At 44.5% G+C, this 27,749-nt stretch overlaps 1 protein-coding gene across 1 annotated transcript in view; it reads right to left on the reverse strand.

Moving 5' to 3' along the window:
* The window catches only part of LOC115457017 (nucleoprotein TPR), a 146,252-nt gene that overhangs the window by 109,686 nt on the left and 8,817 nt on the right, over positions 1-27,749 (reverse strand). Inside the window, exons 2-6 of the mRNA XM_030186445.1 lie at positions 27,076-27,227; positions 18,886-19,204; positions 10,849-10,946; positions 8,885-8,984; positions 5,956-6,081 (exon numbers count right to left, since the gene is read on the reverse strand). Coding sequence (XP_030042305.1) covers positions 5,956-6,081; positions 8,885-8,984; positions 10,849-10,946; positions 18,886-19,204; positions 27,076-27,227 — 795 coding nt within the window. The remainder of the gene's footprint in view (positions 1-5,955; positions 6,082-8,884; positions 8,985-10,848; positions 10,947-18,885; positions 19,205-27,075; positions 27,228-27,749) is intronic.

The raw sequence follows: 27,749 nt of genomic DNA on the forward strand, positions 1-27,749 counted from the left end.
TGGATGGATATGGATTGCAGGGCAGGCCTCAGGCAGAGAGGGGAAATGCTGGAAAGGGAAAAATGGAGGGGCCAGGTGACAGAGGAGCATGGATGGGCATGGATTGGAAGGGCAGGACTCAGGGAGAGGGGAATTGCTGGATAGGGATGAATGGAGGGGGCAGGGGACAGATGGCCATGGATTGGGAGGGCACGGCTCACACTCTCTCTCTCATATACAATGTCTTTCTGACTCTCACTCTCACACACTCTGTCTCACACTGTATCACATTCACTCTCTATGTGCCACACAGTCACTCACACACTCGCTTGGTCTCATACACTCACTCTCACAGAGAATCTGTGTCTCACACACACTCTCTCTCTCACCCACACACACACACTCTCTCTCACACTGTGTCTCACATACACACTTGCACACACTCTCATTCTCACACACACACTCTCTCACAAACACCCTCACACCCAGACTCACTCTCTCTCTCTCTCATACACACACACTCACACTTTCACTCTGTCTCTCACACAGTCACTCTCACATACACTCTCCCAAACATACACACTCCGAGGAAAACCTTGCTAGCGCCCGTTTCATTTGTGTCAGAAACGGGCCTTTTTTACTAGTAAATAAATAAATGCCGATTCTGCACCCACAAAATAGCCAGCTCTCACTATAGCAGTTAGTGCTGCAGCATTAACCAGTTAAATGCTGCTGAATATTAGTGGGCAGCCCTGCACAAGCAATTTAACCAGTCAGAATCCTCTCCTGCCCAGTTAAATCACTCCGCCCCCCACCCCCCAGCCAGTTAAATAGCACTTAGCCAGCTAACCACTAATATTCAGTGTGAAAAAGCTGATTATCTTCGCTGAATATTAGTGCTTAGCGCATAACCTCCCTCCCAATTCTATAATAGTGTGCCTAGAGATTCGCACCGAAATCCAAGCATATTCTGTAACAGCGCACGTAAGTTAATTGGCTTAACAAGTCAATCAGCATTGTGAACAGCACTTAACAAACAATAATGAGCACCAATTGACAATCATGAGAATTTGCACGCACAACTCTCTAAGCGAATTCTATAATGCACTATACCTACATTTTAATGTGCAAAGGCAAAAAGGGGCATAGTTATTATAGGTGGGGAAATGGGCATTTCATGGGTGTTCACATGTAGTTATAGAATAAGGCCCAGTGCTCATAAATCTACATGCAGGGATTTACGCCACATTTTTGTTGGTGTAAATGGAGGTGTATAGTTTTAGGCGCTGTAATGTCAATTAATCATATTCTGGCACCTGGTCAAAAGAAACAGGTCAAAAGAAACCAGACAAAAGAAACCAAACAAAAAAGCTCCAAACAAAAAAAGTTCCTGACATAAAAGTCCCTGACAAAATAGACTCCTGACAAAAGGGCCTGATGAAATAGATTTATTTTTGAATGGTGCGAATTTGAAGGGTACAAAGAAGTGGAGGAGCCATAAATTACTGAGAAAGTCCACAGCTTGTCACTTGAAAGTCCTGGCACCTGCCTACGACTTGACTTCACTATCCACACTTGGTATCTAGTGAGAATCATAAATCTGCTTGAAAACATAATCCAGCTTGATTAAGAGTCTATTTTGTCTTGGGTTGTTTTATTGTGGGGTTTTTTTGGGAGGTTTTTTTTTGTCGTGGTCTGTTCTGGTTTTAGTCTGTTTTGTTCGGGGGGGTTTTGTATGGTCTATTATGTCGGTGTGCTGCATATTCTATATACCGTGCCTAAATCTAGGCACCACTTAAGTACATTTATTCGGCAATGTTTTCCATGTGGATTTTTTAGGCGCCATATATAGAATCCCCCTCATACTGGCTAACTGCCTATATTATGCAATATAACTGGCTAGCCACAGATATCAGTGCTTCGCTAGCTAAGTTTAGCAGCCAAATCGGACCACATAAACAGCAATCCTATTTTTGGCTGCTATAAACTTAACCAGTCAGTACTGAATATTAACTTTGCCAATTAAGTTTAAGCCAGCCACAAAAAAAAACTGGATATTCAAGGTCCCTTTTACTTAAGCGTGCCAAAAAATGACCTGCTCTGGTGTGGGCACGTGTATTGGAATGCACGCAGGTCCATTTTTCAGCACGCCTGCAAAAAAAGGCCTTTTTTGCTGAAAATGGACGTGCATCAAATTAAAATCAGCGCACGTCCATTTTGGGCCTGAGACCTTACCGCCACCCATTGATTTAGCGGTAAGGTCTCACACGTTAACTGGGCGGTAATCATCAGCACATACACTGCTGATTACCACCCAGTTAGCAGTACACAGTATAAAACAGAAATTATTTTTCTGCTTTGAGTTTTGGATGCGAGTCAAAATTAGAATAAACACCCAGGGCGCGCAGTAGCTGGGAAATAGTTCTAATTTGACACACATTGTACACGTGTAGGCACCTACGTGTCTTAGTAAAAGGGCCCCCTCCCTCAATGCTGCTCACAGGAGTGGCCTAGTGGTTAGAGCACCAGTCTTGACATCCAGAGGTGGCAAGTTCAAATCCCACTGCTGCTCTTTGTGATCTTGGGCAAGTCATTTAACCCTCTACTGCCTCAGGTACAAACTTAGATTGTAAGCTCTCCGGGAACAGAGAAATACCTGAAAGTAACTACTACTAAAAAAAAAGGTGTGAGCAAAATCCAACCATGTAAACAAATTTGGGCACAGGTTTGAATATTGACCCACCCCCCACCCCCCCCACACCATAATTTTTCAGCTCCTACATTAAGATGAATTTTCAGCAGAAACATTTATGCTCCTAAGTTTGGCTGAAAGTAGGGCACAAATTTAGGAGCCTAACTTAGGGGCCCTTTTACTATGCTGCGGTATGCACTAATGCACATAGGAGCCAACTTTTCAAAATGATCGGGGGGTGCTGACATTTTTTTTTACATGTGGTGCATTCCCCCCTCCCCCTCCCCCTCATCCCCCTCCCTCTCCCCATCCCCCTCCCTCTGCCCCTTCCCCCTCCCCATTCCCCCTCCCTCTCCCCTGTCCCCCTCCCTCGTCCCCCCTCCCCCTCCCTCCAAGTTCCAGGCCTCTCCTCCCTCTGAGTTCCAGTCCCTCCCAGTTCCAGGCCCCCCTCCCTCCCAGTTCCAGGGTCCCCCTCCCTCCCTCCCAATTCCAGGGTCCCTCCTCCGACTTCCAGGGTCATCCCCCTGCCCCCTAGGAGTTCCAGGGTCATCCCCCCTCCCTCCGAGTTCCAGGGACCAGAGCTGAGAGAGAGAGAAGGGAAGACTGAACTAACCGCCAAGCCTGCATGCTTTTCACCACTGCTGCTGCCGTAACCCCGACGAGGTAAGATGATGACTTTTAAAATTCGGAGGGAGGGGCCTGGAATTCAAAGGGAGGGACAAAGGGTGAAATATTGGGGGTGCTCGAGCACCCACAGCATCCACGAAGTCGGCGCCTATGCTAATGCTTGCTTACTGCAGGTTAAATTGGAACTACCGTGAGATGTGTTCAGGAGTCCTCCAGTAGTTTTGGGATCTATTTGCTACAAAATAGATTTTACTTTTTAGCATGAGGGTGTGTTTGAAGGCAGAGAGTAGACATGCCCTGCACTAATTGGTTAGTGCAAGGGCATTGGCGCATGCTGACTGATTATCGCAGGATTACCATGGGTGCCTCTACTGTCTACAAAATAGGTGGTGGTAAGGGCTCCCCTGCTAATGGCCAAGCACTCATTGGGAAATTGTAGCTATTTTCAGCCATGCTAAAAGTGGCCCCAGCGCACAGGAAACCCAAATGCTAAAAATAGCACAGGCCACGTTTTAGTGCAGTTTAGTAAAAGGGCCCCTTACGAGCTTACATTTAGAAGCTCTGGTCAGTGTGCAGCGGCAGCTAAGAAAGCAAATAGAATGTTAGGTATTATTAGGAAAGGAACGGAAAATACAAAATGAGGATGTTATAATGCCTTTGTATTGCTCCATGGTGCGACCGCACCTCGAATATTGTGTTCAATTCTGGTCGCCGCATCTCAAAAAAGATATAGTGGAATTAGAAAAGGTGCAGAGTAGGGCGACAAAAATAATAAAGGGGATGGGATGACTTCCCTATGAGGAAAGGCTAAAGCGGCTAGGGCTCTTCAGCTTGGAAAAAAGACGGCTGGGGGGGGGGGGGGGGAGAGATATGATAGAGGTCTATGGAATAATGAGTGGAATTGAATGGGTAGATGTGAATAGCTTGTTTACTCTTTCCAAAAATACTAGGACTAGGGGGCATGCAATGAAGCTACAAAGTAGTAAATTTAAAATTAATCAGAGAAAATATTTCTTCACACAACGTGTAATTAAACTCTGGAATTCGTTGCCATAGAATGTAGTAAAAGCAGTTAGCTTAGTGGGGTTTAAAAAAGGTTTGGATACCTACCTAAAACAAAAGTCCATAAGCCATTATTAAAATGGACTTGGGGAAAGTCCACTGCTTATTTCTAGGATAAAGAGCTGGGATTTAAAGAGCTGGGAGTTAGGACAGCTTTTTCCCGGGCAAAGAATTTAAAAGAAATCTTGAGTCCTGCAATGTTACCGGTGACGAACGAAGGCGGGCAGTCTGAGAAATATGGTCATTTTAAATGTAACAAAAAGAGTTGCAAAACGTGTGAGCTAACCATTGAATCAGATGTGTTTTGCCACAAGAATCATACACACAAATTACATAGCCATACCACTTGTCAGACGACACATATCGTATATTGTATTCGGTGCCCTTGTGACAAAATTTATATAGGTAAATCCAGTAGGTCACTCAACGCACGTATGACCGAACATAGATCTAGAATTACGGCAAGAAACATAGGTGCTCCGCTAGTGCAACATTGCATTAATAAAAGTCACACAGTAGACATGCTTAAATGTCAAGTTATAGAACATGTGACTTCACATCCGAGGGGAGGCGATCGCAACAGAAAATTGTCACAGCGTGAATCCTATTGGATTTTCAATTTAGGAACAATTGAACCAGGAGGTTTAAACACATACATGCATTGAGGGTGTTTTTTGTAAGGTTCCAAATGAGAGCGTGTAGCTAATTTACTGTCGATGCTCACGCTACCAGCTACGTACAGGAAACACATAGGAGTTCCGGTGCCGGCTTTTTTAAAAGAACGCCGCCGCCATTTTCATGTTAATGCAGAGTGAGCACAAGGCATACCAGGAAGTTGAAACCGTAAGTCTCGAGCTTAGTTTTTTAGGAAGAATGTATTTAGAGATTACAAATTAATTAATTTTTTGTTGTATATTGATGGTCTTGCAGGATTATCCCTTGACAAAGCAATCTGGCGAAACAGGTCCTGTCGGGATAACGAAGGTTCCTGGATGCTCCTCAATATATACATAAGACGCACAAGATAAGTTATTTTGATAATCAAACAGTGGTAGTCTAAATAGATACCTTCCTACTGTTTTATAAGTGTGTGCCCTAAGTACTTTCCATACTAATATATATTTTCACCAAATCTGGATGGAGGGGGTAGTCAATGATTAAAGACTGTTATGGCTGACAGACAAGAGCACTTTGTCATACACACAGCCAAATGATAATATATGAGACATCCCCAAGATTCAATTTGTATTGTACTGGGTGACACTCACTTCTCTACTTTTTATTTTTGCATATGTTTGCTGAGTTTTGAAAACATAATAAGTAGAACGCCTAATTTTTTGACAGTATTTCTAGGATAAGCAGCATAAAATGTATTATACTGTTTTGGGATCTTGCCAGGTACTTGTGACCTGGATTGGCCACTGTTGGAAACAGGATGCTGGCCTTGATGGACTTTCAGTCTGTCCCAGTATGACAATACGTATATACTTATGTTGGGCCCCAAGTGTACAAAGTCAAGACATGGAACAGTATGCCGAATACGTGGATTGCTATTAAGTAGCAAATAAGGCAATGAGAATGTTCACAAGACAAACCTTTTTGACCACTTTCAGCTGCTGGATGGCTTCGTTCCGTTCTCTCTCTAAAACTTTTACACGGTCTCTGTAGTAATGGAGATGTTCCCGAACAGCATTTAGCTCCTGGTTAAAGTCATCTTTTCCCTGTAAATAACATACAAGCAACAGATGTTCATCTCACCAGTAACAGCTGCTGCGCACATGCCGTCGTCTTCCGCAGAAACCCACACATGCATTACACCATTATGACTACTACATATTTATATAGGTGCTCATGGCATTGTACAGATAGACATAAGAGAGAGTCCCTGCTCAAGAGAGCTTACAATCTAGTCAAGACGAATAAGCAAGACAAATAAAAATCAGAGGCAAATTAAGGGAAGTATTTAAAGTCTCAAAAATGGGTTTGTAGATGTGGTTTAAATCCGTAAGAGACTGACTTATCCAATTGTGTAATGCTGTAAGAATTTTTGCCCCACACAACAATCTATGTGAAAAATAGGAAATGGGGTGAGTAGATAAAGGACAGGAGAAAGGAAAGATTTTAAGCAGCATCAATCAACTGTGTGCAAGCTGTTCCCATTTCTCCAGCATTTGCCAAGGTCATAGAGTCCTTTTACTATGTTGTAGCAAAAAGTGGCCTTTCCCCCATTCTAAGGTCATTTTTACCGAAGCTGTAAAAATGGCCTTTTTGTATTTTTTTTTTTGTAATAATGGTTATGCATTAATATTGCATTAGCGCACGGCACTAAAATATTTTACTGTGTGAGCACTTGCCGTCACCCATTTTGTAGAAAGCAAGGGCTCGCACGGTTTTCCTGTGCTAACCAGTTAGCTTGCGATAATGTACCTGAGCTGATTAGTGCCAGAATGCCCACTCTCTGCCCCCTGACATACCCCCTCAAAAAAAATCTGCGGCCCAGATTCTGTTTGATCCAGTGCGTTTTTTTTCTAACATAAAAGGTGCCTGTACTCAAATGCCAGGCCACCCTTCAGGGGTGAGGTGATCACTAAGGGACCCACCCCACAAAGGTCAGGCCCCCTGCAACCAGTCACAGATCTATGACAAGGCAGAATTGATGTGTAGGGCCTGAGCTCTGTCACATAAACTTGGGGACCATGGGTCAATTTTAGTAGACAATGAAAAAGGTGCCGGTACTCAGTACCCCCAAGTACCCCCACAAAAAAAGTCCTGGTTTGATCATATCTCACCAGTTCTGATGCATTTGCATTGGTTACCGGTTGAGTTTAGAATTCGGTATAAAATTTTATTACTTGTATTCAAGGTTTTGACAAATACTATTTCTTCAACTATTGTTTACTACTTTGTATTTGCATCAGCCACTGCGAACTTTGTGCTCGACTACTGCTTTATTACTTTGATGTCTCTTCATTTCGATTGATTAGACTTGAGGAATGTAGGGCAAATAATTTTTATGTAGCAGAGCCAAAATTATGGAATGAATTACCGTACCAAGTCTGTTCTCTGCAGATCATTTCGGTGTTTAAAAAGATGTTAAAAGACAACTGTTTTTCAGCAAGCTTTTGGTGTTGATCACACCTGTTTTTGCTTCCCTTGCCATTCAAAGTTATAGGGACATTCATCTGTACATTGATTTATGCTCAGCTATGTGCATCAGACAATGGAAAATTGAAGATGTGTTATTGTACTCAAGGGTATATTTTAATTGAATTTATTTTTTTCTTATGTTGTGTTTTGATGTTTGTCTAATGGAATGGTGTTTTATTATTATATTTGTAAACTTTTGTTATCCACTTAGAATCTATGAGATAATGCAGAGTATAAGATCCTACTATATAAATGAGCTGTGACCGAAGTGCCGCGCATGCGTCACTTCACAGGTCTCTCCCAAGCCATCCAGCGATTCTCCTCTCTCCCCTGCCCCCCCCCCCTCTAGCCACCCAGCGATTCTCCTCGCTCCCCTGATTACCTCCGTCGAAGCGGCCGCGTCATTGAAAGCCCTGCCCGTCTCCAGCCTTCCCTTCGAGTTCGAACCCTAAGAGTCCCGCCTTCTGACATCATTTCCTCTTTCTGCAAGGGCGGGACTCTGAGGGAACAAACTCGAAGGGAAGGCTAGAGATGGGCAGGGCTTTCAATAACGCAGCCACTTCGACTGAGGTAATCAGGGGAGCGAGGAGAATCGCTGGGTGGCTGGAGGGGGGCAGGGGAGAGAGGAGAATCACACACACTCTCTCTCACAGACACACTCGCACCCAGTCTCACTCTCTCTCTGTCACACACACACACTCGCACTTTCACTCTCTCTCTCACACAGTCACTCTCACACACACTCTCTCAAACATACACACTCCGAGGAAAACCTTGCTAGCACCCGTTTCATTTGTGTCAGAAACGGGCCTTTTTTACTAATTTTAACAATAAACAATACATAGTGTGCGGTTAACGTACCTGAGCGTGTCCCTTGGTATGCCATTTTAAGCTGCTTTAGACACACTTTAGCACCTACCATAACTTAGTAAAAGGGTCCCATAGAATGGTCAGCCCATAATGCAAGTGAGCATGTGCAGAACTGAAAGGTGATGTGTGCACAGTAATGGTGAGAATGGGCATGCAAATACAGCCACATGGTGAACGTGTGCATATAACAGTAGCGACACAGAAATACTGTGCGCTGTCTGCAAAAGTAAATGGTGACTGCAACGACAACCATCACACCTGTTTATGCTTCCCTTGCCGTTCAAAACTCCAACCTCCCCTAATGTATCTGTGAATGAGATTTTTTCACAAGTAATCACACTCACTCATGCTAGAAAGGTCTCAAAGGCATCACCTAACAAACTGGGTGGTTTCAGGTTCAACTGCCCAAAGGAAGGAGAGATGAAGCCGAGTCTAAGTAAGATACCTCAGAAAACCCATTCAACCACATTTATTACAACCTTTTGATGTCTGTTCCAATATTCTTACCATGGAAGGACCCCAGCTGGGAAGCAGAGAGAGAGAACTGTGACTTAGGGTATCCAAACAGGATTTTGCTTTCACCACTTCCATCTCCAAATTTATAATTCTAAGAAACAAGCAGAGATTTTTAGACACGCATGTTTTGATAATAAAAACAGGCTATAGAATAATATTCTTACTAAATGATTGCACCACGCGCCCAACAGCAAGCTCTGCTCCATCTTTAGACACTATCCCACTGCAACCCTGTTCCATCTCTAGACACTATTCCAATTCCAGTTCCTGCTCCATCTCTAGAAATTTTACTGTCCAGCCCCTCCTCCATCTCTAGACACTAATCCAATTCCTGCCCCTGTTTTATTGTTAGACCCTATTCAAAATCCAGATCCTGCTCCATCTCTAGACACTATTCTAAGTTCAACCCTACTCCATCTCTAGATATTATATCAACTCCAGCCCCTACTCCATCTTGAGACACTATTCCAAATCCAGCCCCTACTCCATCTCTAGACACTAATCCAATTCCTGCCCCTGTTTTATTGTTAGACCCTATTCAAAATCCAGATCCTGCTCCATCTCTAGACACTATTCTAAGTTCAACCCTACTCCATCTCTAGATATTATATCAACTCCAGCCCCTACTCCATCTTGAGACACTATTCCAAATCCAGCCCCTACTCCATCTCTAGACACTAAAACAATTCCTGCCCCTGTTCTATTGTTAGACCCTATTCAAAATCCAGATCCTGCTCCATCTCTAGACACTATTCTAAGTTCAACCCTACTCCATCTCTAGATATTATACCGTCCAGTCCCTACTCCATCTTGAGACACTATTCCAAATCCAGCCCCTACTCCATCTCTAGACACTAGTCCAACTCCAGACCCTGCTCCATTTCTAGACATTATACCAATTTGAGCCACTGTTACAATTCTAGATACTATCCCAACTCCAGCCTTTGCTCCATCTTTAGACACTATTCCAAATCCAGCCCCTACTCCATCTCTAGACACTAGTCCAACTCCAGACCCTGCTCCATTTCTAGACATTATACCAATTTGAGCCACTGTTACAATTCTAGATACTATCCCGACTCCAACCTTTGCTCCATCTTTAGACACTAGTCCAACTCCAGCCCCTGCTCCATTTCTAAACAGTATACCAATTCTAGGCCCTGTTCTATCTCTAGACACTATCCCAACTTCAGCCTCTGTTCTGTCTTTAGACACTATTCCAACTGTAAACCCCTAGTCCCTCTCTAGACATAATCCCCACTGAAACCCCTGATCCATTTCTAGATGCTATTCTAACTGCAGCTTCTTGCTCAAACTTTCAATACTATTCCAGCCAATTCTCCTCCTCAGCTACTATTCTCCTTCAGCTCCTGCTGTTCTATCTTTAGACACTGTCTCAAATGCCACTCCTTATCTGTCTCCAGACATTATTGCAACTTCCGTCCGCTTTTCCATCTTCAGATACTATCCCAATGCACCCCCAAGTTCAAACCAGTCCTTGGATCACACTCAACCAGTCGTTTTTTCAGGATATCCACAATGAATATGCATGAGATAGATTTGCATACAAGGAGGCAGTGCATGGAACTATATCTCTTGCATATTTACTGTGGATATCCTGAAAACCTGACTAGCTGGGTATGCCCCAAGGATTGGGCTGAGAAGCACTGCCCGAGTTCATCTCTAGACACTGTCCCAACCGCATTTCTCTACTTTATCTCTCGTATGCCTATTTAGAATTGATCTAATTCACTGTCTCACTATCCTAGACAGTCAATTCTATGTCTAGTGTCCTAGTTCCTTCATCTGTGCTATCTGTCTATTCCCTTGAATTTTCTAGCTCTTACTCCATTCTAACCATCTCCTACCACTTTCCCAGTTTTCCTTCTCTGTTTCTAACCTCCAAAACAAATTCCTCACATTTTCTAGTTTCAGTTTGCAGCTCATATTCTTACTTTTCCTGCAGCTCCCCTCTCTGAGTCTTTTCTTCAGAGCGAGACAGTTCTAGCCATTCCTTCTCCTTCTCAAGATGAGCTACGGAGCCCTCCAGTTTCTATGGAGCCAGATTGAAATCAGAACAGAAAAATTGAAACAGAGAATTGATGTTTTTAGAGATGTGCTTAGATGGGAGCAACACACTATAAATTAATACTCCAAAATGGTAGGAACTAGAGGTGTTTCAGAAGCATTCTACACATAAGAAGGATGACAGTACATCTTAATATTCAAGACTTTCTGCGAATTAAATCACTTCTGATGATTACGCAACTATGTTATTTAATAAAGAACTATTTAAAAGCCAAAAATGCTAAGGGGGTAATTCTATAACTGGGTGACTGATAGTTGCCGATTCTATAAAGGAATGTAGGCCTCTACTTTCATTTATAGAATACCAACATATCAGCGAAAACATGTACCTAAAAGTTAGGTGTGACCATTCACACTAGCCATAGAGCAGGTGTTAGGTGTGTGCAGCTATGTTCATGTAATTCATAGTATATTCTATAAGTTAGGCACATACTACTACTACTTATCATTTCTAAAGCGCTACTAGACGTACGCAGCGCTGTACACTTGAACATGAAGAGACAGTCCCTGCTCGACAGAGTTTACAATCTAATTAGGACAGACAAAACAGGACAAACAAGAGATAAGAGACTATTAAAGTGAGGATGATAAAATAAGGGTTCTGAACAAGTGAATAAGGGTTAGGAGTTAAAAGCAGCATCAAAAAGGTGGGCTTTTAGCTTAGATTTGAAGACGGCCAGAGATGGAGCTTGACGTACCGGCTCAGGAAGTCTATTCCAGGCATATGGTGCAGCAAGATAAAAGGAATGGAGTCTGGAGTTAGCCGTGGAGGAGAAGGGTACAGATAAGAGAGATTTACCCAGTGAACGGAGTTCCCGGGAAGGAATGAAGGGAGAGATGAGAGTGGAGAGGTACTGAGGAGCTGCAGAGTGAATGCACTTATAGGTCAATATAAGGAGTTTGAACTGTATGCAGAAACGGATTAGAAGCCAGTGAAGTGACTTGAGGAAAGGGCTAATATGAGCGTAACAACACTGGCGGAATATTACTCGTGCAGCAGAATTTTGAACAGAATGAAGAGGAGAGAGATGGCCAAGTGGGAGACCTGTGAATTGGGATTCCTGTCCAGAATCTGCCTATAAATATGCCTACCTGTAGAGCATGTGCTATGTAAAATATATGCATATTAGTTACAGAACAGTGTTTAGGCAGAATTTTAGCATTTACACGTATACATGTGCACATATGTGCATATATGATATTATTCTAATGAATCACGTGCATAATTGGCACATAACTGATAGCACATACTTCAAATTTCTATGGAACAACATGCATATTGCAAATTACTCCACAGAAAGTCCACACACACATTTATGTCTGCCATTTAGTTACATACAAATTTCTCACTTTATTATGGGGCTCTTTTACCAAACAGCGGTAAAAAGTGACCTTAGCACTGGTCATTTTTACCACTGGGGTAAAATGGCTGATTTTTCTATTTTCATTATTAATGACCACGTACAAATTTTGCTATTCATGCACAAGCCCCTATCACCACCTATTATGTAGATGGTAAGGGTCTACATTCTAAGCATGTGCTAATCGTTGCATGGCAATCTAGTTGCGCTAATCAATTAGCACAGAACACACTCGCTCTTCGTCCTTATTGCTAAAAAAGTAATTTACGTTTTTAGCATGGGCGTAGCACGCATACATCCCAAAATTAATGTGGGGTGCCTCAGCGTGCATTGCGGTGAGCCATTTTTTGCTGTAGAAAGCATTTACCACAGCTTTGTAAAAGGGTCCCTATAAGCACAATTACACATATCTTATAAAATATGCAAATAAACATTATCCACTCCCCAGATCAGCTCCTAGGAATGCCTCAATGTAGAGGCAGGTGGTATACCACACCAGAGGGACACAGTCAAAAAAACAGCACTGGAAAAAAGCAAAGATTGCTATAGTTTAATTAATCTTATGTACCGAACATTTGCTCAAAGAATATCAATTCTAACCACACAATTGCAAACTGCTGTGCCTCATACAGCTTGTTAATATTAGAGGTAAGGGAATTAAGATTCCCGGCAATAGTGGAAAGCAAAAAAGTGGCTGACACAGAGAGCGGGCTCGAATATCGGGGGTTCAGCTCCTAAAGAAGCGACAGCGAAACAGGAGCTCGCTGTAGAGCGAACCTACAAAAAAAAGCCCTTAGCATGTAATAAAGCTCCACGTTGGGAATAGGGTAGACCATTTTTTAGCACTGCTTAGTAAAAGGGCCCCAAAATATTGACTTATCCATGGAAATATTTTCTAAAATTACCCCCTAGAGAATTTATTGTGGCAGGTCAGCTTGTATGCACTTAGTCAGCTGTTTAGATTTTGTCTACCTCAAATTATTCCTAACTTAACCCAAATGTTATAAACTCGGCCCGATAAACATATCTTGAGATCTGTCTCACATACCATGTTGCTGCATATATAGAGGGGCATAATCGAACGCGAACGCCCATCTCCATGGGCGTCTATCTCCGAGGATGGGTACGTGAAGGGGCAGGCCAGACCGTATTTTCGAAAAAGATGGGCGTCCATCTTTTTTTGATAATACAGTTTGTGCCGGGAAAATGCATCGGATGTGGGCGGATTTGAGCTGGGCGTTATCGTTTTTCAGTGATAATGGAAACCGAAAGCGCCCAGCTCAAAAATGAACAAATCCAAGGCATTTGGTCATGGGAGGGGCCAGGATTCGTAGTGCACTGGACCCCTCACATGCCAGGACACCAACCGGGCACCCTAGGGGGCACTTGTAACAATTTTAAAAAAAAGTAAAATACCTCCCAAGTCCATAGTTCCCTTCCCTTGGGTGCTGAGCCCCCCCAAATCCCCCCCAAACCCACTGCCCACAACTCTACACCATTACCATAGCACTTATGGGTGAAGGGGGGCACCTAGATGTGGGTACAGTGGGTTTTGGGGGCGGTTTGGAGGGCTCCCATTTACCACCACAAATGTAACAGGGTGGATAGTATTCAAAATGAGCTCCTTTTATTAATGACCAGATAGAGATAAGAGTTTTCAAATTTCAATTTTGGCACAGTATAAGTCATCTTTATGACTACTGATGCACTCAAGCTTGCAAGTAATTAATTTGAAACTCCAAAGCCACAGTCTCACACAACCTGTGTATAAAACAGGATACAGGACCAAGTTATCACCCACAGTTAAATGTGAATCTTTCAGCATATAGAGAAAAAAGGGGGTTCAGTAACACCACCCAGCCAGCCCAAGATGATCGGACTATAAGGTGTAGGCCCGGCACAACATCATCTAGCACCCCAAAAAACTCCACACTATCAAATGTCCAAAATATCAAAAATGGACTTGAAATGTCCTGCTGAGGGTTAATAATGGACAAATTCCTGTATCCATAAAGTTGAGATGAGATCACAGTCATCACAAACAAAATATAGGAAAACCAAAAGCATTAGGGGCTTATAGCCCATTTAGTTAGTTATGTTTAAACAAAAGAGATCGGCATGAAACAAAATATTATTTTTTTTATTTTGACAAGAGCTTCAGAGTCAGCACCTACCTCTCCTGAAATCCAACGTGCGCTGCTGCATGCCACAATTTCTGGGTCTGGGAAGGAAGGAAGTGGGAACAAGTCCAAAAACATCCCTGGTGGTGCATGTAGGCCACCTGGACCCCCCACCCTCCAACACCAGAAATTACCATGATAGCCCACTCCTTGCCCGAGCCCCCAGACCCCACCCCTTTTCCCACACACCTTTAAGTTGGAAGGGAGGAGTAATGCCATGTCCACTTGATCTTTCCCTGCAACATCATCTTGATTGAAAAACACTGTGACCTGCCCAGAATCAGTCAGTCTAGTGAATTTATCAATGAAATGCTGTTCTGTTCCAAGCAAGAAGCAAGCAGCAGACAGCAGTGCAGTTTAATCTAGGAGTAGTAGAGTTGTTTGTGCAGCAAAACCAGGTCACTTTCTTACCAGCCTTCAGTTCAGCTTCAGCCTTGAGTCTTCTTCTTAATCTTCCCTACAGTAATGGCCCCTCCTGCACGTTCCCACCTATGCGGAACAGGAAGTGTTGCATAATTGCATCACGGATGGGAGGCGGGACTCGGGAGCTCTCGTAGCAGGGAAGCTGAGGCGCTGAGCCTGACTACTGGCTGAGCGGACCTGAGACGATCGGTGACGTAACATTGCAAGCCCGAACCGAACCAAAGGCGGATCGGCAGTGTACAGTGGAGGCAAAAAGAGGAGGACTGGAGGAGGAGGAGGGACACTGCTGGTGACAGACTGACGAGTATCCCCGGGAGGGTGGAACTGGGCATGGGCATGGCGGCACTCAGCGGTGATGGCGGCAGCACTGTCTGCAAAGAAGACAAGTCAGACTCAGGACTGGTCTACTCTCGGGCTCCCAACTTGGAGAAAAACAGCTGATCCAACAATCCACTGCGGCTGGGGAGGCTTAAAGGGGCATAATCGAACGGAAATGCCTATCTCCATGGGCGTTTATCTCCGAGAACGGGTCCGTGAAGGGGCGGACCAAAGTGTATTTTCGAAAAACATGGACGTTTATCTTTTTTTGAGCTGGGCGTTTTTGTTTTTCAGTGATAATGGAAACCGAAAGCGCCCAGCTCAAAAACGAATAACTCCAAGACATTTATTCGTGGGAGGGGCCAGGATTCGTACTGCACTGGTCCCCCTCACATGCCAGGACACCAACCGGGCACCCTAGGGGGCACTTTTACAAAAAAAAAAAACAAGGAAAAACAGCTCCGAGGTGCATAGCACCCTTCCCTTGGGTGTTGAGCCCCACAAATCCCCCTCAAAACCCACTGCCCACAAGTCTACACCATTACTATAGCCCTAAGGGGTGAAGGGGGGCACCTACATGTGGGTACAGTGGGTTTGGGGGGCGGTTTGGAGGGCTCCCATTTACCACCACAAGTGTAACAGGGTGGATAGTATTCAAAATGAGCTCCTTTTATTAATGACCAGATAGAGATAAGAGTTTTCAAATTTCAATTTTGGCACAGTATAAGTCATCTTTATGACTACTGATGCACTCAAGCTTGCAAGTAATTAATTTGAAACTCCAAAGCCACAGTCTCACACAACCTGTGTATAAAACAGGATACAGGACCAAGTTATCACCCACAGTTAAATGTGAATCTTTCAGCATATAGAGAAAAAAGGGGGTTCAGTAACACCACCCAGCCAGCCCAAGATGATCGGACTATAAGGTGTAGGCCTGGCACAACATCATCTAGCACCCCAAAAAACTCCACACTATCAAATGTCCAAAATATCAAAAATGGACTTGAAATGTCCTGCTGAGGGTTAATAATGGACAAATTCCTGTATCCATAAAGTTGAGATGAGATCACAGTCATCACAAACAAAATATAGGAAAACCAAAAGCATTAGGGGCTTATAGCCCATTTAGTTAGTTATGTTTAAACAAAAGAGATCGGCATGAAACAAAATATTATTTTTTTTATTTTGACAAGAGCTTCAGAGTCAGCACCTACCTCTCCTGAAATCCAACGTGCGCTGCTGCATGCCACAATTTCTGGGTCTGGGAAGGAAGGAAGTGGGAACAAGTCCAAAAACATCCCTGGTGGTGCATGTAGGCCACCTGGACCCCCCACCCTCCAACACCAGAAATTACCATGATAGCCCACTCCTTGCCCGAGCCCCCAGACCCCACCCCTTTTCCCACACACCTTTAAGTTGGAAGGGAGGAGTAATGCCATGTCCACTTGATCTTTCCCTGCAACATCATCTTGATTGAAAAACACTGTGACCTGCCCAGAATCAGTCAGTCTAGTGAATTTATCAATGAAATGCTGTTCTGTTCCAAGCAAGAAGCAAGCAGCAGACAGCAGTGCAGTTTAATCTAGGAGTAGTAGAGCTGTTTGTGCAGCAAAACCAGGTCACTTTCTTACCAGCCTTCAGTTCAGCTTCAGCCTTGAGTCTTCTTCTTAATCTTCCCTACAGTAATGGCCCCTCCTGCACGTTCCCACCTATGCGGAACAGGAAGTGTTGCATAATTGCATCACGGATGGGAGGCGGGACTCGGGAGCTCTCGTAGCAGGGAAGCTGAGGCGCTGAGCCTGACTACTGGCTGAGCGGACCTGAGACGATCGGTGACGTAACATTGCAAGCCCGAACCGAACCGAAGGCGGATCGGCAGTGTACAGTGGAGGCAAAAAGAGGAGGACTGGAGGAGGAGGAGGGACACTGCTGGTGACAGACTGACGAGTATCCCCGGGAGGGTGGAACTGGGCATGGGCATGGCGGCACTCAGCGGTGATGGCGGCAGCACTGTCTGCAAAGAAGACAAGTCAGACTCAGGACTGGTCTACTCTCGGGCTCCCAACTTGGAGAAAAACAGCTGATCCAACAATCCACTGCGGCTGGGGAGGCTTAAAGGGGCATAATCGAACGGAAATGCCTATCTCCATGGGCGTTTATCTCCGAGAACGGGTCCGTGAAGGGGCGGACCAAAGTGTATTTTCGAAAAACATGGACGTTTATCTTTTTTTGAGCTGGGCGTTTTTGTTTTTCAGTGATAATGGAAACCGAAAGCGCCCAGCTCAAAAACGAATAACTCCAAGACATTTATTCGTGGGAGGGGCCAGGATTCGTACTGCACTGGTCCCCCTCACATGCCAGGACACCAACCGGGCACCCTAGGGGGCACTTTTACAAAAAAAAAAAACAAGGAAAAACAGCTCCGAGGTGCATAGCACCCTTCCCTTGGGTGTTGAGCCCCACAAATCCCCCTCAAAACCCACTGCCCACAAGTCTACACCATTACTATAGCCCTAAGGGGTGAAGGGGGGCACCTACATGTGGGTACAGTGGGTTTGGGGGGCGGTTTGGAGGGCTCCCATTTACCAGCACAAGTGTAACAGGTGGGGGGGGATGGGCCTGGGTCCACCTGCCTGAAGTCCACTGCACCCCCTAATAACTGCTCCAGTGACCTGCATACTGCTGCCAGGGAGGTGGGTATGACATTTGAGGGTGAAAATAAAAATTTGTGAAACGGCATATTTTGTGGTGGGAGGGGGTTTGTGATCACTGGGGGAGTCAGGGGAGGTCATCCCCGATTCCCTCCAGTGGTCATCTGGTCATTTAGGGCACTTTTTGGGGCCTTATTAGTGGAAAAACAGGGTCCAGGAAAAGTGCCCTAAATTCTCGCTAAAAACACATATTTTTTTTCCATTATCGGCGAAAGGCGCCCATCTCTGATCGGCCGATAACCACGCCCCAGTTCCGCCTTCACCACGCCTTCGACACGCCCCCATCAACTTTGTCCGCATCCGCGACGGAGTGCAGTTGAAAACGTCCAAATTCGGCTTTCGATTATACCGCTTTATTCGTTTTTGTGAGATAAATGTCTATCTCCCGATTTGGGTCACAATATAGGCGTTTTTCTATTTCGATTATAAGCAGGTTAGTCTCCCCAAGCCTCTTATACCGGGCGCCTATGTGCCCATCTCCCGATTTGGGTCGAAATATGGGCGTCTTTCTCTTTCGAAAATAAGCCTGATGGTCTACTAACAATGACAATGTGAACTGCATCTTTTATATCCACCGCCCTCCTTCTGCACTATTTTCAGCATGAATTAAGTGTATGCACATTGGGGGAGGGGTGGTTATTTCAATTAGAAGGGGAGGAGCCTCCATTCATTTAATATTAGTTTTCATTTCCATTTTAGCATGTGCTATTTACAAATAATGCATGCTAAAATGGAAAATGAAACAAAAACCAGCCCGGTTTCATTGTGTTTTATGTGTCATTTCAAAACAAATGCACAGCCCTCATATGCACTGCAGCATGGCAATATCTAACTGGATTCTGATTCTGAGACTTGAGCATGAAATGTTCACAGTAACTTCAAAGTGAGCAAAGCAGGACAAGATTTACTTTCTGCTTAAGGGATAGCATTTCTAGCTTTGCTCGGCTAAGTTCCAGCTCCTTATCACGCTTCTTTAGCTCCTTCGATTGCCCCTGCAGCTTGCTGTGTGCCTCTCGAAGCTGGTTCACCAGATCTGCTCTCTTCTGGGCACTGTCTGACAAAGATGCCCGCAGGTCCAGGTCAGACCCACTCCACTTTCTCCGAGCCAGTGACTGGACACAGTCAGTTTCTTCTCTGGACCACGATGGAAGGCGTGATAGGGAATGCCTCCTTCTCATTGGTGGACTGGAACATCTCCCGGAACAGTCAGCACCATTTGTTAGAGCACTGAAAAGAATATATCCATATATAATTAGTGACGACAATAACCATTTTAATGTTAATATGTTACATAGTACTTTAAAGTAGGCTTGTCCAAGTTCAGTCCTTCAAGGCTACAAGCAGGCCAGATTTTCAGGACATCCCTAATGAATATGCATAAAAAAGACTTACATTTTTATTTTATTTATTTATTGCATTTGTATCCCACATTTTCCCACCTTTTTGCGGGCTCAAAGTGGCTTACAATACATTATGTATAATGGAAATTTCATTTTGTTCCAATTCGGTTATGGATTACATTGTGAAGAGTTATACAAAACAAATCAAATCAACTCAAAGTATCGTTAAGGAATATATCAATGGAAAAGAACATAAAAACATTGAAAGGAAAACAGCGAGAAACTAGAGATTCTGAGGACAATATATAGCATATAAAAACGAACTTCTTCAATGTATGCAAATCTCTAGTGCTTATTCATTACAAATCACTATCACAATCTAGTTACAATATCAATCATCAAGTAACTACTTCACTCTTTATTGAAAATTCCTAAATCATATTAACTCATCTCATCCTCATCATTCATTCCTCATTCAGTCACATAGGGTCAAACAACCATGGAGCTCTTGAACTATCTAATACTTCTGATATTTAATCCCTTTAGGGTATTCCACTTAATACACTTTTTTCAGCAATAATCCCATATATCATTCCTTAATAAGCATTCAATATATCTCAGTTGCTTTACATTAATGTTCTCTTATCTCCATTGATTTTACTCCAGTGAATGTGATTCCTACATGTATCTCAAATAACGTCTTGTCCAAATCTCAGATGATGTCTTATCCAGTACAATGCTCTTGATACAGCAATAACCAATCTGCTGTTCCCTCAGCAAATCTTTTTTCCCAACTCTTGTCTGAAATGGGGAAGGGGAAACAACTGAAGCCCATTCAGGCACCTGAGCCAGTCATCCGGGGGCTGATTGATCAGCATCCCTAACACACCTATACAAGATGCTGAAATGGGAGAAACAGAGCACTTCCTTATGGAGTTCAACATTACTCTGAGCTCTGATAGCTGCTCAACTCTTCCCCCAACCTGAATTCTGCCCAGATGATGATCCAAAAGAGCTTTGCAGCTGGCAAACGATAAAGGGGAGGGATGCCAAGCTGAGGAGAGCCAGGATTTAGATTCAGCCTTAAGACAGCAATACATCTAGAAGAGAATTCTGGAAGTGGGCTGACAATGGGGAAGTCCAGAACAGGTGATGTTTCCTGCATTAGGACTTTGATTCCCCTAAAGTTATTTCAGGTCCTAGTGAACAGGAGCCAGTTATGCCCAGGGGCAAAAAGGTTACCCTGGAGGACATTTGGGAGTTATTTTCAGAAATGAAGCTATTTTGTGTGACTAGTAATTTCAGATGTTGCAGAAATACAAACAGACCATGGCTAAATTAAGTGAGAAGGATAACAGACTGAAAGATTTAGAAGCCAGGTTCACAGAAACAGAAGCCTGCCCTTGCAGATTAGCAATGTGGCTGCGCAGGCTTCTGTTTCTGTACATGCAGGACGTCAGACTCACAGAAACAGAAGCCTGCCCTTGCAGATCAGCAACGACGTCAGCAGAACATAAGTACATAAGTAATGCCAAACTGGGAAAAGACCAAGAGTCCATCGAGCCCAGCATCCTGTCCACGACAGCGGCCAATCCAGGCCAAGGGCACCTGGCAAGCTTCCCAAACATACAAACATTCTATACATGTTATTCCTGGAATTGTGGATTTTTCCCAAGTCCATTCAGTAGTGGTTTATGGACTTGTCTTTTAGGAAACCGTCTAACCCCTTTTTAACCTCTGCCAAGCTAACCGCCTTCACCACGTTCTCCGGCAACGAATTCCAGAGTTTAATTACGCGTTGGGTGAAGAAAGTTTTTCTCCGATTTGTTTTAAATTTACTACACTGTAGTTTCATCGCATGCCCCCTAGTCCTAGTATTTTGGGAAAGCGTGAACAGACGCTTCACATCCACCTGTTCCACTCCACTCATTATTTTATATACCTCTATCATGTCTCCCCTCAGCCACCTCTTCTCCAAACTGAAAAGCCCTAGCCTCCTTAGTATTTCTTCATAGGGAAGTCTTTGACAATCAGCAATGACATCAGCAGGACAATCAGCAGGACGTCAGACACACAGAAACAGAAGCCTGCCCTTGCAGATCAACAACGCGGCTGCGCCGGAGAAGAGGACTTCGGCTGGCGGGGGTTGGGGACCCCCGCCAGCAAAGGTACCCGACGGTGGGGGAGGGTTGACGGCGGGGGGAAGAGGGGGTCGAAAGGGTTGGTGCTGGGGGGGTCAAAGGTGGTGGTGGTGGTGGGGAGGTCAAAAATGGCAGGGGGTCGGCAGCGCCGGGGGAGCTAAAATGTGCCCCCTCACCTCGGGCTCTGGACCCCCCTCCCACCGAAGTCTGACTATGCCCATGCTATAAACCACAGCTAACTTTAAATACGGCTTATAAAATAGTGTTTTTTTGGCAATGATTTTTTTGGCACTATGGGAAAAATTCCATATATAGCATCTAAAAAAAATTGGCGTGGAAATCTGTGCCAACTAAGCATATTCTATAAGTGGCACCAGTGGTGTGCTGGTAAATGTTTTACAACAGGCTCTCTCCCCGGTCCACCTCGGCGCCCCCCCATCCACCTCTGCACCCCCCATCCACCACTGTGCCCCCCACCCACCTCTGCGCCCCCCCAAAATTGCAGAGCTGGCAATGCATTACTCTCTCCAGGAAAAAAAAAATTAAATGATCCCAGGTTCCAATCTAATTCATGTTTAATATGGGATAAAATGTCATAAATAAGTAAATAAATATAAACTTTTAACGTTCAGCACCTGATTCTCAAAGTGGACATATTCCAAACACTATAATGAAAATAAAATTATTTTTTTCTACCTTTGTTGTCTGGTGACTTTGTTTCTCTGATCATGCTGGCCCAGTATCTGATTCTGCTGCTCTCTATCTGTTCCCTTGACTCCGTTTCCAGGGCTTCCTTTCCATTTATTTCTTTTCTTTCCTCCTTTCTTCTTCATTTCTGGTCCTCCGCAGACTTGACTGTACAGTGGATCCAGCTTCTGCCTATTTTCTCCATCCATGTGCAATTTCTCTCCTCACTTCCTTTTCCCTCATCTAATCTCCTTCCTCTATCTTCCCTCCATGTCCAGCATTTCTTCTCTCTCCCTTCCCTCCTCTCCATCCATGTCCAGAATTTCTCTTGCCTTCCCCTCCATCCATGTCCTGAAACTCTCCTCTCTCCCCTGCCTCTCTCTATCCATCCATACCTAGCAATTCTCTTCTCTCCCCTGCCCCCTCTACCCATCCATGCCCAGCAAGTCTCTCCCCTGCCCCCCTCTACCCATCCATGCAATTCTCTTCCCTGCCCCCTCTACCCATCCATACCCAGCGATTCTCCTCCCTCCCCTGCCCTTCCCTCCTGCTCAAAACATGTCCAACGATGTCCTTCAGGAGGACGCCATCACAGGCCATGCTTACCTCCCCTGCCGCTCCGAAACATGTCCAATGATGTCCTTCGTCCCCACCCTCCCCTCCCGCTCCCATCCGTCTTTTTTAATTACCTCCATCGAAGCGCGCGCTATTTAAAGCCCTGCTGCGTGCTGCCCATCTCCAGGCTTCCCCTGCTTGCTTCGGATGATGTTCGTGCCCTTAGTCCCGCCTTCGTGGAAAAAGGAAATGATGTCAGAATGACGTCAGAAGGCGGGACTAAGGGCACGAACATCATCCGAAGCAAGCAGGGGAAGCCTGGAGATGGGCAGCACGCAGCAGGGCTTTAAATAGCGCGCGCTTCAATGGAGGTAATTAAAAAAGACGGATGGGAGCGGGAGGGGAGGGTGGGGGTGAAGGACATTGTTGGACATGTTTCGGAGCGGCAGGGGAGGTAAGCATGGCCTGTGATGGCGTCCTCCTGCCATGCTTACCTCCCATATTGGAGCCGGCTTGCCCCCAACAACAACCGGCTCGCAAGAGCTGTCAAAATTTAAGAAGCGGCTCTTGCGAGCTGGACAGAGCCGGCTCCAGTACACCACTGAGTGGCACTTAGATTTATGTGTGGTATGTAGAATACGCTTAGTTGATATCTCAGCACCTAAAACTGCGCACCTCCATTTACACCAATAAAAATGTAGTGCAAATCTCAGCGTGTAGATTTAGGCGCACTGGGCCATTTTCTATAACTACGCACATAAATTTCAGAACACCCATGAAAGGCCCTTTTTCCTGCCCATAACCATGCCACTTTTTGCCTGCATGTGTTAGAAGTTTGCTGCACATCATTTCAGAATATGCTGAGCGAATTGTGCGCATAAGTTCTAATCAGTGCCAATTAGTGCTCATTATTGCTTGTTAAGTGCTGTTATCAGCACTCAATAGTTTATTAAGGGGGTCCTTTACTAAGGTGCACTCATGTTTTTGGCACGTGCTAATATTGTAGGCACGCTAAACATTAGAGACGCCAATGCATTCCTATGAACGTCTCTAACATTTAGCACTCCCACAATTTTAGCACATGCTAAAAACGTGAGCATGCCTTAAGAAAAGATGCCCTAAGCTTGTTAAGCTATGTACATTGTTATAGAACACGCTTGGAGTTCAGCGCGGACTTCTAGGAGTGCTATATAGAATCCAGGGGCATATATAGAATCTAGCCCTATATGTACAGCCCAGAAACTCATAAATTTACCCAGTCTAAGCGGAAGCATTCACAACGGTCGGGACTTGGGAGTGGTTAGTTATTTATGCACATATTTTATAAAATATGCATGTATATGCATAAATTAACCAATGAATTCTGTATGTGGTAAAGAGCAAGGTTAAGTGTCACTGCATAAATTCAGTACACTTCTATTGAAAATTTGTCAATGACTGCATAGGAAAAAGTATATGTACATTATTTATGTATCTGAGTTGTTATGAAATTACTCCTTAAGATAGCTACATACTAATACAAAATGGAAGTAATTTCATAACGAGTTGCCTATGTAAAATTAAAATAAAAAGCATCTATTTATTGTCTATTTTGTAAAGGCTCCATGGTTTATCTACATTTATACGTTTACATTGGTTACCAGTAGAATATAGAATTTGATATGAAATTCTATTACTTGTGTTTAAAGTGTTAACAAGCAGTATCTCTGCTAACCTGCATATACATCAGCCTTCACAAATTCTACCCTCCTCTTCAGCATTCATGAACATTCCATCATTTTGATTGATCAGGCTTGAGGCATACAGACTGATGATTTTCAATGTAGCAGGATCAAAGCTGTGGAATGAACTACCACTTCAGGTTCGCACCTCGAGACCTATGCCTGCCTTTAAAAAGATTTTAAAAACAATTCTCTTCCAAGAAGCTTCTAGCATAAACCTTATTGTATTGATGATTAAGATTTAGAGTTGTTTAAGTTTGATGGCTTATTACCTCTGTTCAGGTATGGAACCTTGGTTGTAGTTTAGTTGATATATTTTAAATGTTGTTTTATTTATCCCCAGCCTTGGCTGACCCTTGCATCCGTTATCTTTGCTCCTGCGCCCGTTCTGCTGAATGCCTCTGGAGGAAATCTCACACCCACTCAGAATTCCTTCACTACAAATTCATGCTATCCTCCTTCCACTCCTCCCTATTCCTTGCCAAACAGGACTATTACACCCATTTGACCAATTCTCTCAGCTCCAACCCCCGTCCCCTCTTCGCCACCCTTAACTCCCTCCTCAAAGTGCCCTCCGCTCCCACCCACCCCCCTCGCTCTCTCATCAATCACTGGCTGATTACTTCCACAACAAGGTGCAAAAGATCAACCTTGAGTTCACTACCAAGCCATCTCCTCCTCTTCACCCGTCAACCCTCTCCCTCAACCAACCAACCCAGGCCTCTTTCTCCTCCTTTCCTGACATCACCGAGGAGGAAACCACTCACCTTCTTTCCTCCTCGAAATGCACCACCTGCTCTTCTGATCCCATCCCCACCAACTTACTTAACATCATCTCTCATACTGTCACCCCCTCCATCTGTCATATCCTCAACCTCTCTCTCTCCACTGCAACTGTCCCTGACACCTTCAAGCACGCCGTAGTCACACCTCTCCTCAAAAAAACATCACTTGACCCTACCTGTCCCTCTAACTACCGCCCCATCTCCCTCCTACCCTTCCTCTCCAAAATACTTGAGCGCGCTGTTCACAGCCGCTGCCTTGATTTTCTCTCCTCTCATGCCATCCTCGATCCACTTCAATCCGGTTTCGCCCTCTACACTCGACAGAAACAGCACTCTCTAAAGTCTGTAATGACCTGTTCCTGGCCAAATCCAGAGGCCACTACTCCATCCTCATCCTCCTCGATCTATCCGCCGCTTTTGACATGGTCAATCATTACTTACTCCTTGCCACACTGTCCTCATTTGGGTTCCAGGGCTCTGTCCTCTCCTGGTTCTCCTCCTATCTCTCCCACCGCACCTTCAGGGTTCACTCTCATGGATCTTCCTCCACCCCCATCCCGCTATCTGTTGATGTTCCCCAGGGATCTGTCCTTGGACCCCTTCTCTTCTCAGTCTACACCTCTTCCCTGGGCTCCCTGATCTCATCTCATGGTTTCCAGTATCATCTCTATGCTGATGACACCCAGCTGTATCTCTCCACACCAGACATCACCGTCGAGACCCAGGCAAAGGTATCAGCCTGCTTATCCGACATTGCTGCCTGGATGTCCAACCGCCACCTGAAACTGAACATGTCCAAGACCGAGCGCATCGTCTTTCCACCAAAACCCACTTCTCCTCTTCCTCCACTTTCTATCTCAGTTGATAACACCCTCATCCTCCCCGTCTCATCTGCCCGCAACCTCGGAGTCATCTTTGACTCCTCCCTCTCCTTCTCTACGCATATCCAGCAGATAGCCAAGACCTGTCGCTTCTTCCTCTTTAACATCAACAAAATTCGCCCTTTCTTCTCTGAACACACCACCCGAACTCTCGTCCACGCTCTCATTACCTCTCGCCTTGACTACTGCAACTTACTCCTCACCAGCCTCCCACTTAGCCATCTATCCCCCCTTCAATCCGTTCAGAACTCTGCTGCTCGTCTTATATTCTGCCAGAACCGATACACTCATATCACCCCTCTCCTCAGGTCACTTCACTGGCTTCCTATCAGATACCGCATTCAATTCAAGCTTCTCCTTCTTACCTACAAATGCACTCAGTCTGCCGCCCCTCACTACCTTTCTACCCTCATCTCCCCTTACGTTCCCACCCGTAACCTCCGTTCACAGGACAAATCCCTCCTGTCAGTACCCTTCTCCACCACCGCCAACTCCAGGCTCCGCTCATTCTGCCTCGCCTCACCCTATGCTTGGAACAACCTTCCTGAGCCCTTACGCCAAGCCCCCTCCCTGCCCATCTTCAAGTCTTTGCTTAAAGCCCACCTCTTCAATGTTGCGTTCGGCACCTAACTCTTACCGTTCAGTAAATCCAGACTGCCCCAATTTGACTGCCCCTTTCGGACTGACTGTTCACTTGTCTTTTAGATTGTAAGCTCCTTGAGCAGGGACTGTCCCTCTATGTTAAATTGTACAGCGCTGCGTAACCCTAGTAGCGCTTTAGAAATGTTAAGTAGTAGTAGAGTATTACTGATGTCAGATTGTGATGTTTAATTTTGTTATTTTTATTAATTATGTATGTAATTTTGTAATCCGCTTATAATTTTTGAGATGAGTAATATCAGACTTTTACAATAAACAATGTATATAGTCTTAGTTCACTTTATAAAAGAATGCATAAAATGATAATACTAATATAATATATCTGTACCTTCCACTCTCAAAGCAGTGGATTCCACGCAGGGGGCTTGTGGACCTTGGTCTGCTCGACTGTCTAGGGCTGAGAGACCCCCAGCTATATTCTCGACACTGGCTGTTGGAGTAATTGGGGTCTGCTTGTCCAGTTGCAAACTTAAGGGAATTCTGAAAAGAAAACAAAAAACTCAAATTAAAATTCACAGAAAACATTTTTGTACTTCTTCCAGGAAAGTTTGCTACAAAGGAAGGGTTGGGGGAGGAGCATAAATATCCTTTTCCCATCCCAGTGGGCTGCTGATGTAAACAAAGAGTGCAGTTCTGCCTCTGAGATCTTAAATGTGTACAATTTTGCAGATCAACAATATAATAGCTTCCAGTTCATGAGCTCCTGTGCCTTTAAGAGGGTAGACCTGAGAGGACATAGGGCTACTGGAATTTGTTTATATAAATTGAGGCAGGGGCTTGCACCGAGAACAGCCAGAGTCTGGAGCAGCACAGGTTATGGGGAGGGGAGGAGGAAGAGAGACTGAGAGGAGAGAACAGTCATGGCCAGGGTCCTCATGCCCAGGCTGATTTGGGGTCACAATTGCATCTGTTTGCTACAGATGTAAATTAACTCAGTAGCAAACTTCTGCATGACAATTAGCCATAGGACAGCCATCAAAAATGATAACATCACCTAGTGGT

The sequence above is a fragment of the Microcaecilia unicolor genome, chromosome 1, assembly GCF_901765095.1.
Source record: "Microcaecilia unicolor chromosome 1, aMicUni1.1, whole genome shotgun sequence".
NCBI lineage: Eukaryota > Metazoa > Chordata > Amphibia > Gymnophiona > Siphonopidae > Microcaecilia > Microcaecilia unicolor.